Below are 16,409 nucleotides of genomic sequence, written 5' to 3'. Positions count from 1 at the left end.
TAGGTCACGCTGGCTTGCGCTCTGAGCACTTGTTGTTCTTGGAACACATTCTTGCCTTCCCTTCGATGTTTTCTAGTGGGGGCAAAACAGTCTTGCCTCATTCTTTTCCTTTGTCTTGAAAGGTCTTTCTCCCGCTGGCTCACGGAGCTTGTTGGAATGGATTGTTCAAGTCAATAACTCTGTCGGAATTTGTTTTTTGTTTTTTTCTGGAGGCGATCTGGGAATCCTTTCAGTTGTTATTTCATTGTCTGTTCCCCAACTTCTGTCCCGTCTTTCCTTTGAAGCTGGCCTGAGACTGGCATTCCCCCTCTGATTCCCCACCTTGTTCCTTGTGCTTTGCCTCTCATTTGCTGGGTTGTGCCCCCATTCCCCCCGCCCCTGGGCATCCCTGCAGAGGTACGGGCTCTCCTTCCTTTTAGCCTCTGATCCCCTCATTTTTTCCTCCCTGTCTGTTGGGTTCTATCCACTTCCTAGAACCCAAGTGGTGGACTCCAAGAGCCTCATCTTTTCTTGCTGTCTGCTTGAATTACTTTTCCTTTGCCTTTTGGATTCAGCTGCTGACCTTGCCTTAGGTCTCTTGTTCTTCTGCCTTAGCCCAGCTTGGAAAGCTCCTGGAGCTCCTGTCCCCGGGGCGAGGCCCTCTCTTCCTAGGGGACGACTTTCGCTATTGTAAGGTCTCTCATAGAACTAAGGACAGGGCTTGGGCACAAACTCAGTACCAGAAAGTCAAGCAGTCTTCCCCTAGCCTGCGGCACTCCGGCTCATCGTGTACCTAAACCGAAACCAAACTCTGGGACTTTAAGCATTACAGGACTTTCCCTCATGAAGTAGTTCGAAATCACGATAAATATGAATTATGAAAGCAGACGTTGACCTTGGTTAAATGTGGGCAATCAGATGAATTCAGATCAGTAATTTTATTTGGAATGTGCTTTTTGGGGAGAACTTAAGGTTTCCTTGTATCCCATAATACTCTTTTTTTTCTCCAGGTGGCGTTACTTGGATTAGAAATTTTAAGTGCCTTTGTTGACAGATTATCCACAAGATTCAAATCTTACGTACCCACGGGTAAGTGACATACGTGTATTACATTTTATTTTTTATTTTCATTTTCTTTGCAAAAGTAGGGTTTTAAGTTTAAATTTTAAGGGCCCACCTTTCCTGTCAAAAACAAATGTTTAGGGGATTTCTCGGTGAGTGGACAGATAGCGTGCCTCATAAGGATAGAGCGTCATGCTTGTACGGAGGTATGGGGCCGTTGGGTGGAGGAAACGAGGTGGAAGTTGGAAGGATTTGGTGGTAACCCAGCTGGGGTGGGCTCTGTGGGACAGCGGGAAGTGAGTCTTGACACGCGAGGAAGTCGGAGTGAAGCAAGGGAGGGGCTGCACAGAGTCCCTAGCTTCGCTTCTCTGGAGCTGTCTGCGTCTGGGGCCGAGATGGAGATTGGGGCCTTTTTAAGTGAAGATCTTAATGGTCTCATTAAGGGAATGAGACCATTCCATGGGCTCCGCTGGTCTGAGGCAGCATCTATTCAGTGACTCCTGTGTGTAAAGCTTCAGTCCCCCCTTCCAACCATCTCTATTATAACTCTTTCTCTACTCTGGTCCGGGCAAAGGGCCCCCTCCGCTCCATCTCCCCCCTCCATACCTGCGCCCTTAGTCACCTGCGTCTGAATGTCTCTAGCTTCTAAAACCCCTCATTTCCTTCAAATGCTGCCTTAATTTCCCCTAACTCTGTGCCTTCCCTCTCAAAATTTCCCTGCATTTATTGAGTGCATTTTAATATTAATTAATTAGTTAAGGTTAATATAAGTTTTGTCTCAAGGACCCAGCCATCACTTAGATTGTAGTAAACAGGAAGTGCTAATTACTGCTTGGAGGGGTTGATGTTTCCTGGGATACTGAATCTACCTCAGAGGTGGCCCTCGAGCCTGGGGCTCTCCCACACTGAGGCCTGCCCGCTGACCATCGGGCCTCCGGGCCTCTCCGTCTTCAGATTATGGTGCTGGAGGCAGCGGGCGCCAGGCAGGCGGTGGGATAGGAAACCCGGGGGAAGACAGCACTGGCCGACGGAGCTTGGCAAGGGTGAGCAGGCAGTCTGGGGCCTTATGAACCAAGCCGGGAAGGCCTGGAGTTCTGGGCAGAGAGGGCGGTGCGGGGGGAGAGAAGAGCGTCCTTGTTCACGTGTCAAGATGGAGATGTGAACACAGCCCGGCATGCAGACACACATGTAACATGCAGCCCACGTCTGCCTTGCCGTGCATAAACAGAGTGGATGGAATCACAGCCTGCCGTGCAATCCATGTGCAATGCATGCATAGACAGCCTGTCACGCAAACATACATGTAACACCTGCATACATGCCCCTGTGTCATACATGAGCAGTACATGGAAACGTGTGACTGTCACGTGTGTGTGCACCATGTGTACGTGCACAGCACATACAAAAATGTGTGTAACACCTGCATTACGGCACCTTGCTATGTATAAACAGAGTATGTGAAAACACGTGTCCGCCAAGTATGTGTCATGCATATGTGCAGAGCACGTCACGCAGACACATGGAGTAACACATGCAGCACATGTGCAACTGTGCCATGCAGCCACGGAAAGCACGTGTCTGCCGTGCACATGTATGTGCATTGTGCACATGCACACAGATCCTTCCTCCCACTGTGACATGCACATGAACGACATGCACCTGCGCCACATATAGGCAGAACATGGGGATGCCCGTGTCTGCCATGCACACGGTAGTGTGCCACACAAACACATACGGCGTACACATGCACACTGCCCATGCCCGTCGTTCCCACAGCACACACGCGCACATCACAGCCCCCTCCGTCATCCCGTTCCCCAAGTTCGCACCCACCACACAGGGGCGATGTCAGAGGGGCGGGCATCCAAGGGGCACACATGGGAGGACACACCGGGAGGGCGGCAGGAGGTGAGCCCAGCTGGAAGGGAAGGGGACGCCTGAGAGGGAGCAGGCCGACCCGGGCACGCGCTTCTCTGGAGAGAATGCCCCCTCCTGCCTTCTTCTTTCCGGCCCCCGGGGCCCCAGCTGTCCTCGGGGGTCAGGGTGTGGACTTGGAACTCCAGCCCCTGCCTGTCCCTGGACGCTTCTCCTGCCAACACTCCATTTCCATAAGTGTGACCTCAGAAATTCCCCGGTGGGGTCAGCGATTTGTGCCGGGCATCTCTCCCCTGTCTGATGTCCACTGGCTGCCCGCCTTTGGTCCCCCGGTGAACCGGGCCCCCTCATCCCGCCACTGAACGGCCCTCAGCTGGTGCCAGCTCCTCCACCCCCGCTCTGGGGGAGCTGCCTGTCTTCCCCTGCCCGCCCCTCCTGCAGAGGTCTTTGGCTCTCATTTCCCGCCTGTCCCACAGCGGGCCCTCCGGCTCCTGTCCATCTTCCCACTCTCCAGGAAACCTCCCAGCATGCACTGATGCATCTGTGTGTGACCCGCCCAGATGCAGGGAGGGTGGGGGTGGGGCAGCTTGCAAGGCTCAGTGCGAAGGGAGCCAGCGGGGGTGGGATGGGGGGAGGGAAGGACAGCACCCTGGGATTGCCGCCCTGCAGGGGGGGAAGGGCAAAGAGCCGGGATTGGGCGGCGCCCCTCGTTCAGGGGTCTGGCACTTGGGGTGACCCCACCTTCTGGGCAGCTGGAGTCCTGTTCCCCGGGACACGTGCCCCGAGAGTGGCCGGGTCCCCGGGGCCCATCCCCCGCGCCACCTGTCCCCCGAAGCATCGGCAAGACCGGGGCGACGAGGTCCCGGGTGGTGGGGAGCCCCCTTGTCGTCGGCTGTCCTTAATTGTTCTGCTTTCTCCAGTGATTTCAGCTTTACTCGACCGGCTGGGAGACTCCAAAGACCAGGTCCGGGAGCAGGCGCAGAGTCTGATCTTGAAGCTCACGGAGCAGGCGGCTTCACCCATGGTAGGCTCCTGCCCCCCGAGGGGGAGGGGTGCCTGCCATCGTTCCTCAGGCGGGAAGAAGCTACTGGCCCCGCCTGTCCCCGGTGGGCGGCCTGGGGGTAGTGGATGGGAAAGGCAGGGGCGGCTTCCCGGGGCACCCCTGGGGGGGGATCTGTGGGGCAGGCCCTGGGGGCCTCTCTAGCTGGCCAGAGGGTGTCGCTGTGACCTTTACGGCAGCCAGGAAAACAGTCACAGGAGGCTTACTCTGAGGCCGGCGCCATGGGCAGGAGGCCTCGCTCTCGGCGCTTCCTGGCTGCGGGACCGGCCTCGGCCCAAAAGAGAAAGTTTGGTCTGAGAACTTCGGCAGGCAATGCCAGCCTGGTGAAAGGCTGGCTGGACCAAGGTTGTGAGGGAAAGACAGGCGGGCACTTTTATCTGAGGTCCCGGGCGGGGGGAGCCCTGGGGAGTCTTGGGGGAGTGCCAGCTGCTCCTGTGGGCAGAAGAAAACTCCCCAAACCCTGATTCGGGGGCTCCGGCGAGCAGATGAGAAAGTGAGGTCCTGCCGGGGGGGTCATGTTTAGGGATCCGTGGGGCGTCGCAGTAAAGGGAACGGAGTCGTTTTCCTTTCCGCTGTGGGTGACCATTCTCTCTCCTTCCCTCAGTACGTTTGGGAGCACCTGACTGCCGGCTTTAAACACAAGAACTACCGGTCCCGAGAAGGCGTCTGCCTGTGTCTCATCGCCACCTTAAACATGTAAGCGGAAAGATTGAGAAACACAGCATCGCCCCTCCCCCCTCCCCACCTGGGCTTCCGGAGCCGTGGAGACGCCTCTGGTCTCACCCAGGGAGGCCTCTGGTGTCCGGCTCTCGCTCCCACGGGCTTTTTTTTTGGGGGGGGGGCATCCTTGGTTTTACCCTTGTGGGGTCAGGGGCCAGGGGGCCCTCCCAGGGGGAGGGGCAGGGGCCGAGGTGGGGGGAGGGAGACGTTTGGCCATGGTGACAAAAATCTCTGCCGACCCCCTCCCCATCTGTTGCTCTCCTGGTGCTTCCTGTGGGTCCCGGGGGACCTTGAGCTGAGCGGGCCTGGGGCTGCTGGGGGCTCTCCGAGGACGGTGCTCCAGGGCCGCGGGCAGTCGGGTGAGCTCGGTGCTGCCTGTCGCTTGATGCTGAGCGGCGGGTCGGGGGGAAGTTCTCGGGCTGGCCTGTAGCCCCTCTGCGGGGAGCCATCCCTGACCTCGGGGGGCCTCGGAGAGCTGTCCTTAAGGCGCATCCCCCGGCCCCCTCTGGCCTCGGTTGGACGGTGCCATTGGACTGGGAACCTCTGGGGGGCGGGGGCGGGGATCGCCTCAGAGCCTGCATTGTGCGCTGAACGGTCTCCCCTCCCCTTCCTTTAAAGCTACGGGGCCCAGGCGCTGGTCCTCAGCAAGTTGGTGCCGTATCTGTGCGTCTTACTTGGCGACTCCAATGGCCAGGTAAGGGAGCGCGCCTTCAGGAGCCGTGGGCTCGAAGTGGGAGACGGGCACTCCCGGGGTCCCCTCGGCCCGAGGAAGTCGGGGCACAGACTTACCAAGGCTTGTGTGGGTTCCAACCGGGCGCCCGAGGAAGTCCTCGCTCCTGGGGAGGGGACTGGGCCTCCTCCGCTCTGACGGCCCCAGCCCCCACAAGGGCCCCGGAAGCATCACAGTCTTGGGGCTGGGGCTGCCTGTGGGCGGGCGCGTCCTCCGCGCCGCTGCCGTCCCTGGGGAGGAATCTCCTCTGATCCGGGTCAAGGCAGGGATGAGCCAGGTTGGACAGAGCAGGCAAGCTGGGATCTGCTGGGGCCACCCTGTCACGGCCCCCAAACCCCTCCCCCCACCATGGTCCCCCGGCCTCTGCCGTCCCCCTGGTGCCCCTCAGCCACAGTCACTACGACCCCCCTTTCTCTGGGTGGCCAGGCCGGGGCCGCCTGCACGTGCCTCCGCTCCCTGTCTCTTTCCCCTAGGAGACTTGGTGGCCCGGCTGCTGCTCCTCATCTTCTTACCAGGGCCCCTCACTGACCCACAGCCCTTCCCGGGCTGCTGTCCCCCATCTCCTCTGCTCCCCCTGGGTTCCCACGAGCCTCGGGGGTTGGGTGTCCCTTTCAGGCCCAAGATTTGGTTGTTCTAAGAGGCCGAGACTCAAAACCTCCTGAGAGCCCCCGGGGAGAGAAGTGGGGAGAAGTGGGGTGACCGCCACAGGGGGGGCTTCGGGGGGCTGGTATTGGTCCCAGGGTCCCCTCAAGCCACAGCCTCGTGGGCAGGTAGGCCCGAGGTCCTCACAGAGATCCACAGAGATTGGCATGCCCTGAGAGGGTCTGGCGGGGGAGGGGGGGGGGGCAGCCTCCGGCCTTCTTGAGGTTTGTGGGGGCACCCGGGGCAGGAGGTGTGCCCTGGCGGCGGCTTTCTCGGGACCCTGCCATGGCCGAGAGCACAGCCAGCCTGGGGGCGCTTGGGGCTCCCCCGTCTCACGTCCCGGTTCCTTTGGCAGGTGCGGGATGCCGCGGTGCTGGCCATGGTGGAGATCTACCGCCACGCGGGAGAGAGAGTCAGAGCGGACCTGGCCAAGAGAGGCCTCCCCGCTGCCCGGTAAGCCCCAGGTGTGTCCGCACACCGCCCCGCACGGGGGGAGGGGAGGGGCAGGCAGAGGAGGCGCTGGGCCGGGTCCTGACCTGGGGGAACTCACGGTGGGGGGGGGGGGGGGGGGGGCGGGGGGGGGGGGGGGGGGGGGGGGGGGGGGTGTCAGAGGCCTGGCCCCCCAGGGGCTCAGCGGAGTCCTGAACCACAGGAGGGATCCAAGCTCGGGCAGAGAGCGCTGGGCCCTGGCAGAGGGCCTGCCGCCAGGGTGGGTCTCTGGGGGTCAGGCGCAGCCACCCTTGGGGAGTGCGGGGGAGAAAGGGCCCCGTCTGTGTCTGAGAAGGGATTTGAACCCAAGCCCAGCGCTGGCCCCTGGGCCTTGGGGCAGTGACGCCGTGTGAGGGCTTGGCCTTGGGCGGCCCTGGGGGGGAGGGGAGGTAGATGGCCCAGGCCCCAAGGTCAGGAGATGGGCCGAGATACCCACAATGCATATGCACGGTGCACACACACACACGTGCAACACCACAGACACATACGTGCACACACAGTGTAACAGCCACACAGGAGACACGCACACGCTTGTGACACGCCACAGACACATGCATGTACACACAGTGCCACAGGTGCACAGGAGACACACCACAGACACATACGTGCACACACAGTGTGACAGCCACACAGGAGACACGCACACGCTTGTGACACGCCACAGACACATGCATGTACACACAGTGCCACACAGTGCCACAGGTGCACAGGAGACACACCACAGACACATATGTGCACACACAGTGTGACAGCCACACAGGAGACACGCACACGCTTGTGACACGCCACAGACACATGCATGTACACACAGTGCCACACAGTGCCACAGGTGCACAGGAGACACACCACAGACACATACGTGCACACACAGTGTAACAGCCACACAGGAGACACGCACACGCTTGTGACACGCCACAGACACATGCATGTACACACAGTGCCACACAGTGCCACAGGTGCACAGGAGACACACCACAGACACATAGTGTAACAGTCACAGAGGAGAGATGCACATGCCTGCGACACGCCACAGACACATGTGTATGCACAGTGCCACAGGTGCACAGGAGACACACCACAGACACATACGTGCACACACAGTGTGACAGCCATACAGGAGACACGCACACGCTTGAGACACGCACATGCTTGCGACACACCACACATATGTGTACGCACAGCACCGTGCACAGCATAACAGGCACACAGGAGACATGCACACGCCTGTGACTTGCCACAGACATGTGTACCCACAGCATAACAGGCACACAGGAGACATGCACACGCCTGTGACTTGCCACAGACACATACGTGTACACACAGCGGCCACACACAGTGTAACGGGCACAGGAGACAAACGCACACACACATGCATGTAACCCATGCGTGTGCCCACACAGCGCCGCACACGATGTAATGTAGACATGCACACATGGAGCACGCACGGGCCCAGGGCTCGGAGGGGCGCTTGTCGCTTCACGAGTCCCACAGAAACCCGGCTTTCTCCCCTCCCAGGCTGCAGACGGTGTTTGCCAGGTTTGACGAAGTGAGAGACGCGGGCGCGATGATCCTGAGCATCGTCAATGGTGAGTGGCCCTGAGCGCCCGGGGGTCGCGCAGGGGCGCCGGGCATCCTTTCTGGCTTTCGCTCTCATGGCCCGGACCCCCGGGGGAGGGGGCGCCTGCTCAGGAGCACCGCGGGAGGCTTGTGGGGGGCTGGGATCCAGGGAGGCCGCGGCGCTGGGGGCTCGGGGCGCAGTGCCCCGCCCCCCTGGTCCTGACTCGTTGGCTGGGGGCTCAGGCTGGGGGGGATGAGGCGCGCCCCCTCTAGGAAAGTCTGTGGATGGGAGGGCCTGGTCCCCGTGCGGCCCTCGCCAGGCAGCGGCCTTGCTTGTCCGGTCATGGAAAGCCTTCCTTGAGACGTGGGAGGGGGCTGGGTGGTGCCTTGTCTGGGGGTCCCAGACACCCTTTGGGAGGCCGAGCCCACTAATGCGAGACGGAGTAATTAAAGCCCAGCCCTCATGGCGGCGGGGACGGGCCTGCGGCGGGGTGGGGGGCTCCCGAGATGTGCGGCTGGCACGGTGCCCTGACCCCCGGGTGGCCGGCGTGGCAAGGCCTTCTGGCGCGCCTCAGGGAGTGGGGCCTCGGACTGGCCTCCGAGTCTTCAGATAGGCCTCGAGGCCGGTGTCCACGCTGCGGGGTGGGCATCGAGGGCTTTCCTGAATCACCCTTCCGACTCCGTGTGCCCCCCCTCCCTGTGAGAGCTGGCAGGTGTCGGAGGGGAGGAGGGGGCCCAGCGCAGGCCATCCGGGGGAGCCCCGGGGCTCTGTCCGTGCTCTTGGCCCCAGGCTCGGGGGCTCTGTCTCCTGATGTGACTTTGTCGGGCCCCGGAAGGAGAGCGGGTTCGAGTGCCGGGGGACGCCCCATCTTCCGTCTGCGGCGCCTCGTTCCTGCTGGCGGGGGCCCTGTCACCTTGGCCGGCCCCCTGGGACCGCCTCCTTCTGGGAGGTTGAGCCGGGCTTGGGCCGCGGGAGGCGCCCGAGAGGGCGGCTCCAGAGCCACCGGCCTGCCCGTGGGGACTGAACGAGAGGGGCCCTGCCCGGGCTCGGGTGCCACCGGCCAAAGATCTGGGGGCTGCCTCATCCCCCCAAGTTCTCTTCTGAGTCTCTTCTCTGTGCCAGGCACGGTGGGGCCTGCCCCCTCCCCCCACTGTTGTTGCCCTTGGAGGCCCCGGGGGGAGGGGGCCCTTGCCCTGCTCAGGAGGAGGAGAGGCCGAGGGGAGGCGGCCCCTGGCAGCGTGCTGGGAGTCAGAGGTGCCCGGCACTGAGACGGGCACAGAACCAGCCTGAGGGCACGTGGGCTGGGGGGGCCGGGGGCCGCCGCCTCCCAGAGCAGCCTTTGTTCCCGGGTCGCAGCTTTGAGGCGGCTCTGCCAGAAATGCCTCCCGCATAATGAGGGCGGCTGCTGGGGCCCAAGGGGGAGAGACCCGGGGCCCCTGGGAAAGCTGCCCCGCCGGCCCTGCGGCCTCCCTGCGGCCCTCCCTGCGGCCCGCGGCGGGGCCCCTCGGGTGGGAGGGGCGGGGGCAGTTCCCGGGTGACCTTCAGGGCCCGCGGGGCGGCCTGCCTCCGGGGCTCTGACGGGCTGGGGGCTGTCAAAGCTCCAGCCCGGCCGCTCCTGGGCGGTAGGAGCCTCCCGCGCCAGAGCCAGGACTTGTATTTTGAAATGGCCCAGCAGCTGTCGGCTCTTCAAGCCAGCAGGCTGCCTAGGCCACCACACAGCCCTCCCTCAGTGCACACGGGAGCCCTGCGAGCCTGGCGCGGGCAGCCAGGCTCTGGGCTAGCCAGCGGGCCTGAAAGGCATCCCAGCAGGGCCTCAGGAGAAAGCGCCATGGCTGTCGGAGGCAGTGGAAGTGGGGCCTCACATTTGTAGGCAGGCGCCCGGCCACCAGCGTCTGCTCGAGAAATGGCCCGTCCAGGGAGAATGCGCTCTCACCTGCCACATAGAGCAGAAGCCAGCCCCTTGAGAGAAACGAAATGCAGCGAGGCAAAACCCAGCAAACCCAAGAAAAGGCAAAACCCAAACCCTTGTCATAAGGCCAGGCAAGCAAAGAAAACAAGCAACACTAAAAGTCCTACCTAAGCATCTTATAAGCCTCAGAAACCATCTCCATAAGATAGCAACACAGAACAACCCCATGGCAACCCCTACTATATACCCAACCACCGTACTCAAATCCACTCATCATCTCCTCGAACCCCAGAAAACAACATTGTGCATAGCCCCACTTACAACTAGAAACTGAAACAGGCAATTTACACTTAAGCAGTCACTGGCCAATCTAGGGCTTGGCTTGAAACAAGTCACCTCTACCCATGGCACTCTCCCCATATCCCCTCACAGCAAATGCAGAAGCTTGTTGATTAGGAAGCCTGTCTCACCCCTACCCTGAGACAGAAACCAGCTACCCAATTGCGTGATAATCCCAGAGGTGAGGCAATGCAGGAAAAGGCAACCCTTCTCAATCCCTTGTAGCATGGCACTAGGCTGCGATAAGTGTCACTGAGAAAGTAGATACAACCAAAAGCAAGCAAAAGACTAACCCCACTCATCTCCATTACTTCCAACCTCCCATCTCCCCAGCACACAAAACCCAAACCCAACGCCCAGTAAACCCCGTATAGCAAAATGCACGTACGTGCACAAACATCCAAGCAGCCCCTATCCAAACTTCCAAGCACTTAAACAACCTACCAAGAAACAGCGCCAGGGAAGGGAAGGTGGGCGTTTACAGCACGGGGCATGGAGCTGAGCTGGCGGGCAGAGCAAGGAGGAGTCAGGACCCCACGGGGCACCAGCGGTCAGGGAGAGCCAGGGGCCTGAACACTGAAGTGGGGGGTGGGGCTGAGTGACCCCGCACTGAGGTCAGACAGTGGCAGAGGGGCGGGGGCTGACGCCAGGGGGCGGGATACTGACTGCCACAAGGGAGGGGCCTTGCATGGTGCTCTGGGGTGCCTTCCACAAGGTGCCCGGGACCCTCTCTGCAAGAATTTCCTTCTACTGGTCTGATCTGGGAATTGGACCTGCAGAGACCGCTGCATCGGGCAGGGAGGCCTTGGCAGAGTCATGGCAGCTGGGAGCCTCCCCCAGAGATGGGAGCCCGATGGGGCTGCTCCCCGATGGGCCCCCTTGCTGCTCTTCCTGCCCTCGGCCTTTATCTCTGGGCCTCAGCCCCTGTCCCTTCCCCTTCCCATCTTCCCCTGCCTCCTCTCCCTCTCCTTGTCCCCCCTCCTCCCCATTCCCCCTTCCTCCCTCTCCCACTTTTTCCTTCCTCTTCCTCTCCCCAAACCCCTCTCCCTTCCCATGTCCTTCCCTTTCCTCTCCCCCCTTCCTCCTCTTTTCCCCCTTCCTCCCCTCTTTCCTTTTCCCCTTTTCCCCCTCCCCTTTCTCCCCCTCCCCTCCCTCTCCCCTTCTCCTCCATTCCTCCCTCCCCCTCCTTCCCTTCCTCTTCTCCTTCCTCCTCCCTTCTCCCCCTCCCCTCCCCCTCTATCCTCCCCCCTCCCCCGAGTGGAAACCTGCATGAGCAAGGTAAACAACTCTACTTCTCTCTAGCTCCCTCTCACTTCCAGGCCGTGCTCCTCCATCTTGGCCCCTAAATCCCCACGAGGAAACCTTAGTCATCAGCTTCCCCTAGGCCCATTGCTTTCGTGCAACAACAGAAAAATCCCAACCCAACGCTATCGCAAGGAAGAATAACCCGCTCATCCACCTACCCCCCCTTCCCTACTTTAGGCCCTCCCTTAGCAGGAAACCCCCAAACCACCGCAAACCACCAGGCTTACATCCTAAACTTAGAAACTATGCCAACCCTAACCTTACTAACTACAAATAAATTTCAAAGGCCGTCCACCCCTTTTCTTAGGGATATATTTTCTCGATAATATTTAGAGCCATCAATTTTCTTCTCTTTAAGCCGGAATTTGCCCTGAGAGCTCCTCCAATTTTATCTTCCTGGCAGAGCCAGCCGCGCCCAACACCCACTACCCTCAATCACTTTTAGAATCTATTAGTCCCCAATTTTTCTCTGAGTTTCCAACCTCTGTATGCTTGTTTTTGCCGCCGATTCTGTCCTTCCCTGGTTCCGTCTTGCGCCTCCTCGGAGCGTGCGCCGTCTCCCTCCGGCAGCCGTTCTCGTAATCGCCGACCCCGCGCGGCGCTGGGGGGCCACTGCCGGGCGTGACTTTGGGCCTGGCTCGGCCCCGGGCGGCGCTCTGGGTCGCGCTTTGGCTCTCTGGAGGACGCGTTGCTTCTTCGCGTTGGTCACCGGCCCGTGCCCTTCTGTGGGGGTGTCGCATGCTTGTGAGACGTTCCCCTGGGACCGCGGATCCCTGCGAGGCATTTTGTGGCCACTGGCGCTCCCTCACTTTTCTCTTTTTCTTCTGAGTTTTCTCGTGCAGCGTGATGAGTGTGGAAGCATGTTATGGATCACGGCACGTGCTGGATCCGGACCGGACCGGACCGGACCGCCTGCTCTCTTGGGGTGGGGGTGGGGAGGCGGAACAAGCTGGAACCCGAGGCTTTGCAGGGCTGAGCATTGACAGCTCCCTTTGCGTGGATTCAGAAAAACAAAAAGCTATTCTTCAAAGGGACATAAATAAGACGTCCCCATCTCGAAGCCGCTCCAGATCTCTGGGCGCCGAGCACTGGAACAATCGCGGCTCTGTGCTGAAGAGAACAAACGGGGAAGACCGCGGCGGCAACGGTCTCACGCGCTGGGGTCACAATTGGCGGCTGTTCGTTTGCCACCTGAAAAGGGCATTCTTCCGGCCGGGTCAGAGGCCGGCCTTTGGGCCCCACATTCCGGCCTCTGCTGCTCCGGCCAGCCCTCTCCCCTTTGCGCTCTCAATGCAGCGCCCACTGGGCTCAGGCCGCCCTTTCCCACGTTCCCCTGGGCTTACTTTACCGCGTGTGTCCTCTCGGCTCCCAGTGGCCCCGAGCTTTTACTTTCTTTGTCTGGCACATCTGGCCCGCTCCTTTTTTCTCCCCCCACCCTTGGGCCTCCGACCAGAGAAGGCGGACTCCGGCGAGCGCCCTTGGGTCCTTGTTTCCCGCGTGGCCGCAGCCAGACCAGAGCTCAGATCCAGCTTCAGACACAAGCTGTGACACGGGCAGGCCGCCTGGCCTTCGTGTGCCTTGGCTTCCTCCACTGTAAGCACAGGGAATCACCCTTCTCGGGGCCATTGAGGGGATCCAGAGAGACAGAAGCACGGGGCCTGGCCCTCATGGTGCCATATCGGGGCGCGGATTGGCCTTTCTTTGTATGCCAAGTGCTTTGGCGCGGAGCCTGGCGCGGACGTGCGCTGATGCTGGAGACGCTTCTTGGAAGCGCTGGGACGCCGCACTGTGGATGCCGTTCCCCACCAGACGCTCCAGCCTCATCATCTTTCCTGGCAGAGGGTCTCTCAGCCCTTTTGGGGTCACGTGAGAGGATTGGGGGTTGGGGGTTGCCTTCTTGAGAGGTGCTTTGGCTGATGGGAAACCCATGTGACTTTCAGCCCACCCTGCCCTCGAGGTTTCTACCCCCCTGGTGGTGGTTCATTAGTCTGAGGGTTTCTGCAGAGGATCCCCCTTGCTGATGACACTGCACCGCCTGCGGGGCTTTCTTGCCCCTTTGGTGTTTGTGGGTTCCAGGTCTCTTAACCTGGCCCTTAGCTCGTTGGGTTCTCATTGGCTGATTGAGTTTTGCGTTGAGCTCTCAGGCGTGACCTGGAGGGGCGCCCGAGCTGTGCCAGGCCCATTTCCATTTTTCAGGCTCCTCTCCGGTTCTCATCATGAGCCCTTGTCCTTTGGGTGCTCAGTACGCTTTGGGCCTTTTTTCTTTTCAGTTTCCAGCAGTGTTTCGTTTTTCCAAACACAAAAAGATGATTACCTGGGCAGACGTGCAGGGCCGGCCCCCTTCCCCCACGCCGCCTTCCGTCCCCGGGCTGCTCTGAGTTTGCAGGGGTGCCCCCCCCGGCCTTGGGCTGGGGTCTCGCTGGCCCCCATTCCCCAGGTGATGGACGTGGAACTAACCTCTGCCTGTCGACCACCCCCAAAAAGGAGAGCCGGCCGGGCAAGTCCCAAGCCTGAAGCACGGGGTTGTTCTTGTCCCAGATATCGACAGCCCAAGCACGCCCACTTCTCCCCACACCCTCCTAAGTGGTTGAGGGCCGTCCCCAAGGAAGGGGCGCCCGGCCTCTCTTTGGCCTGGGGGGGGGCAGTGCTTCCTCCCCCACAGGAGAGGCTAGCTCGCGCACCTCGGGGCTCCTCCTAGATTCGCCCCCACAGAGGAGGTGCCCGGGGTGCTCAGCCTATCCTGTCTCTCAGGCCCAGCCTGGCCTCCCACCCCAAGCCCATAGCTTCTCTTCATGTCACCTGCTCCTCAGTGCCCCCCGGGTGCCTGGCACACAGTAAGTGCCTCCACAGTGTTGGGTGCCAGTGTGACCACATCTGGCAGTGTTTGTGGGAGGCGGGGGCTCCCCGTGCGAGGCCCTGGGTGAGAGCGTGGCTCTGGGGCTGCGAGGGCCTGGCCCTCCTGCCCAAGTGCTCCCACCCCGGTGGGGAGCGGCGTCGGCTTCCCGGCCTCGCAGTTGGTCAGGCTTCCTGAGAGTTAGTGTGGGCGAGGCTGGTGATCGTGCCTGGCCCTGCCCCTCAGGTCCCATTCCCTCGTGTGTCGCTGTGAGAATAGCGGATGATGGGGGGGGGGGGGGGGGGGGGGGGGGGGGGGGGGCTCCTGGGCTGTGTGGTGAGGGTCAGAGGTGATATCACTCTGTATGTGTGTGGGGGTTCGCATGTGATAGAGGGGCCCATAAGGGGTGCCAGGATCCCCTCTGGAGTGCGTGCCGTCCCGCCCCCACATGTTCTCCCATGGGCCCACTTTGGGTCTGTGCCGACCTGGGAGCCGACTCCAAGGGGGGACGTTCAGGGGAGTGGGGCCGGCCTGTGGAGCTGGCCGTGGTCCTGGGGCGCATGGCCGCCCTCCAAGCCTGGCACCCCCGGGCAGTGGGAGGAAAGGAGCTGTCCACAAAGGGCCCCCAAGCCCAGCCTGGCATCCAGGAAAAGGGGGAGAGTGGGAGCCGGCGAACTCCCCAGGCCCGTTCGCTGGCAGCGGGGGCCGGACCTCTACTTGTGTCTGGAAGGGGCTGGGGGGGTCCTTGGATCAGGGGGGGAAGAGTCTGCCCTTCCCCCAGAAAAGCTCATCCATATGGAAGTGGGAGGAGGCTTTTATCCCACGCAGGGGAGCTACAAGCCCTGAATCACAATGGGAAGCCGCCTCTCTTTGTGCCGGCTCCTGCTCCTTCCTTCCCAGAGGTGGAGGGAGCGGGGAGAGCCGGGTCGGCCTGAGCTGGGGTGGGTGAGAGCGGTGAGAGCCGGGGTCGCCCCCGGGGCTCCAAGAGTTAATTCTCTTTCAGACTCAGTCCTTCCGCTCTTCGTGCCGGGAGGAGCGGATCCCGTTTCCATGGGAACCCTGGATGCAGGGAGCCGGGCTCGTCCCTTCCCTCGCTGGCGGCCACGTTTCTCTGGCGGGGGTGGGGGCGGCGGCTGAGGGCGCTCTAAGGTGGAGAATACCGCATCAGGCTGCGTCCTTGAGCGGCTTCTGCGGCCCCTGCGGGCGCCGTCCTTGGCTCCCTCCCCCTGGGCCGGCGTCCCTGCGGCTTAGGCCGGGACTCCCCCAGCCCGCCCAGCCCGCCGCCGTGTTGTTTACACAGTGTCCGGGTCTGCGGCCCTGGAGCCCGCCCTGCTCGCCTCTGGGCTGGGGGCCACGCCAGCCCGGCTTCTGCGGGGTCCTAGAGGCCCCCCCAGGGCCGGCAGATAGGCCAGTGGGGCCCTTCCCGGGGCTGGGGTCACGAGCGGGTTCGGAAAAGCCTCCCCACGCGTTGCCGTGAGAACAGGAGGGGCCTTGGGTCGGGCTCGGGTGCGTTCCCAGCATCGCTGGGGCCATGGCGTTCCCTGGCCGTCAGACGCAGGAAGGGGCGCTGTTCGGGACCCTGAGAGGTGGGGGGAGGGCCCGACTTTTGTCCAGCGTCGGGGTCTGCCCCTTGGGGCGTGCCGGCCGGTGAACCCTGATCGCCGGGAGCCCCCCACTGCGGCCCGGGAGGGGGCGGCCTCCGAGCCGCCTAGTCCGTGCAGGGGGAATTTTCACCTTTCATCGGGCTGGGCTCCCAGAAGATGATGTCACCTCACAGCTGATTGGCTGCCGCAGCACCTAGCGCAGGCAGGGAAGAGAAAGAAAGATGCCGGCACTAGGCTGCCTCGGCGGCGGCGGCTCTGGGCTGGCTCCCGCCGGCCTTGGGCAGAGCCCGTGACTGCGCCCGAG

At 61.8% G+C, this 16,409-nt stretch overlaps 1 protein-coding gene across 1 annotated transcript in view; it reads left to right on the top strand.

The window, feature by feature from the left end:
- The window catches only part of CLASP2 (cytoplasmic linker associated protein 2), an 86,378-nt gene that overhangs the window by 5,448 nt on the left and 64,521 nt on the right, over positions 1-16,409 (top strand). The window contains exons 2-7 of the mRNA XM_031949161.1: positions 990-1,068; positions 3,837-3,940; positions 4,581-4,672; positions 5,315-5,390; positions 6,424-6,521; positions 8,073-8,143. Of these exons, the coding sequence (XP_031805021.1) occupies positions 990-1,068; positions 3,837-3,940; positions 4,581-4,672; positions 5,315-5,390; positions 6,424-6,521; positions 8,073-8,143 (520 nt within the window). The remainder of the gene's footprint in view (positions 1-989; positions 1,069-3,836; positions 3,941-4,580; positions 4,673-5,314; positions 5,391-6,423; positions 6,522-8,072; positions 8,144-16,409) is intronic.

Source organism: Sarcophilus harrisii, chromosome 1 (assembly GCF_902635505.1).
Source record: "Sarcophilus harrisii chromosome 1, mSarHar1.11, whole genome shotgun sequence".
NCBI lineage: Eukaryota > Metazoa > Chordata > Mammalia > Dasyuromorphia > Dasyuridae > Sarcophilus > Sarcophilus harrisii.
Note: the sequence above shows the minus strand (reverse complement) of the source record. Positions and strands in the feature narration are given on the sequence as shown.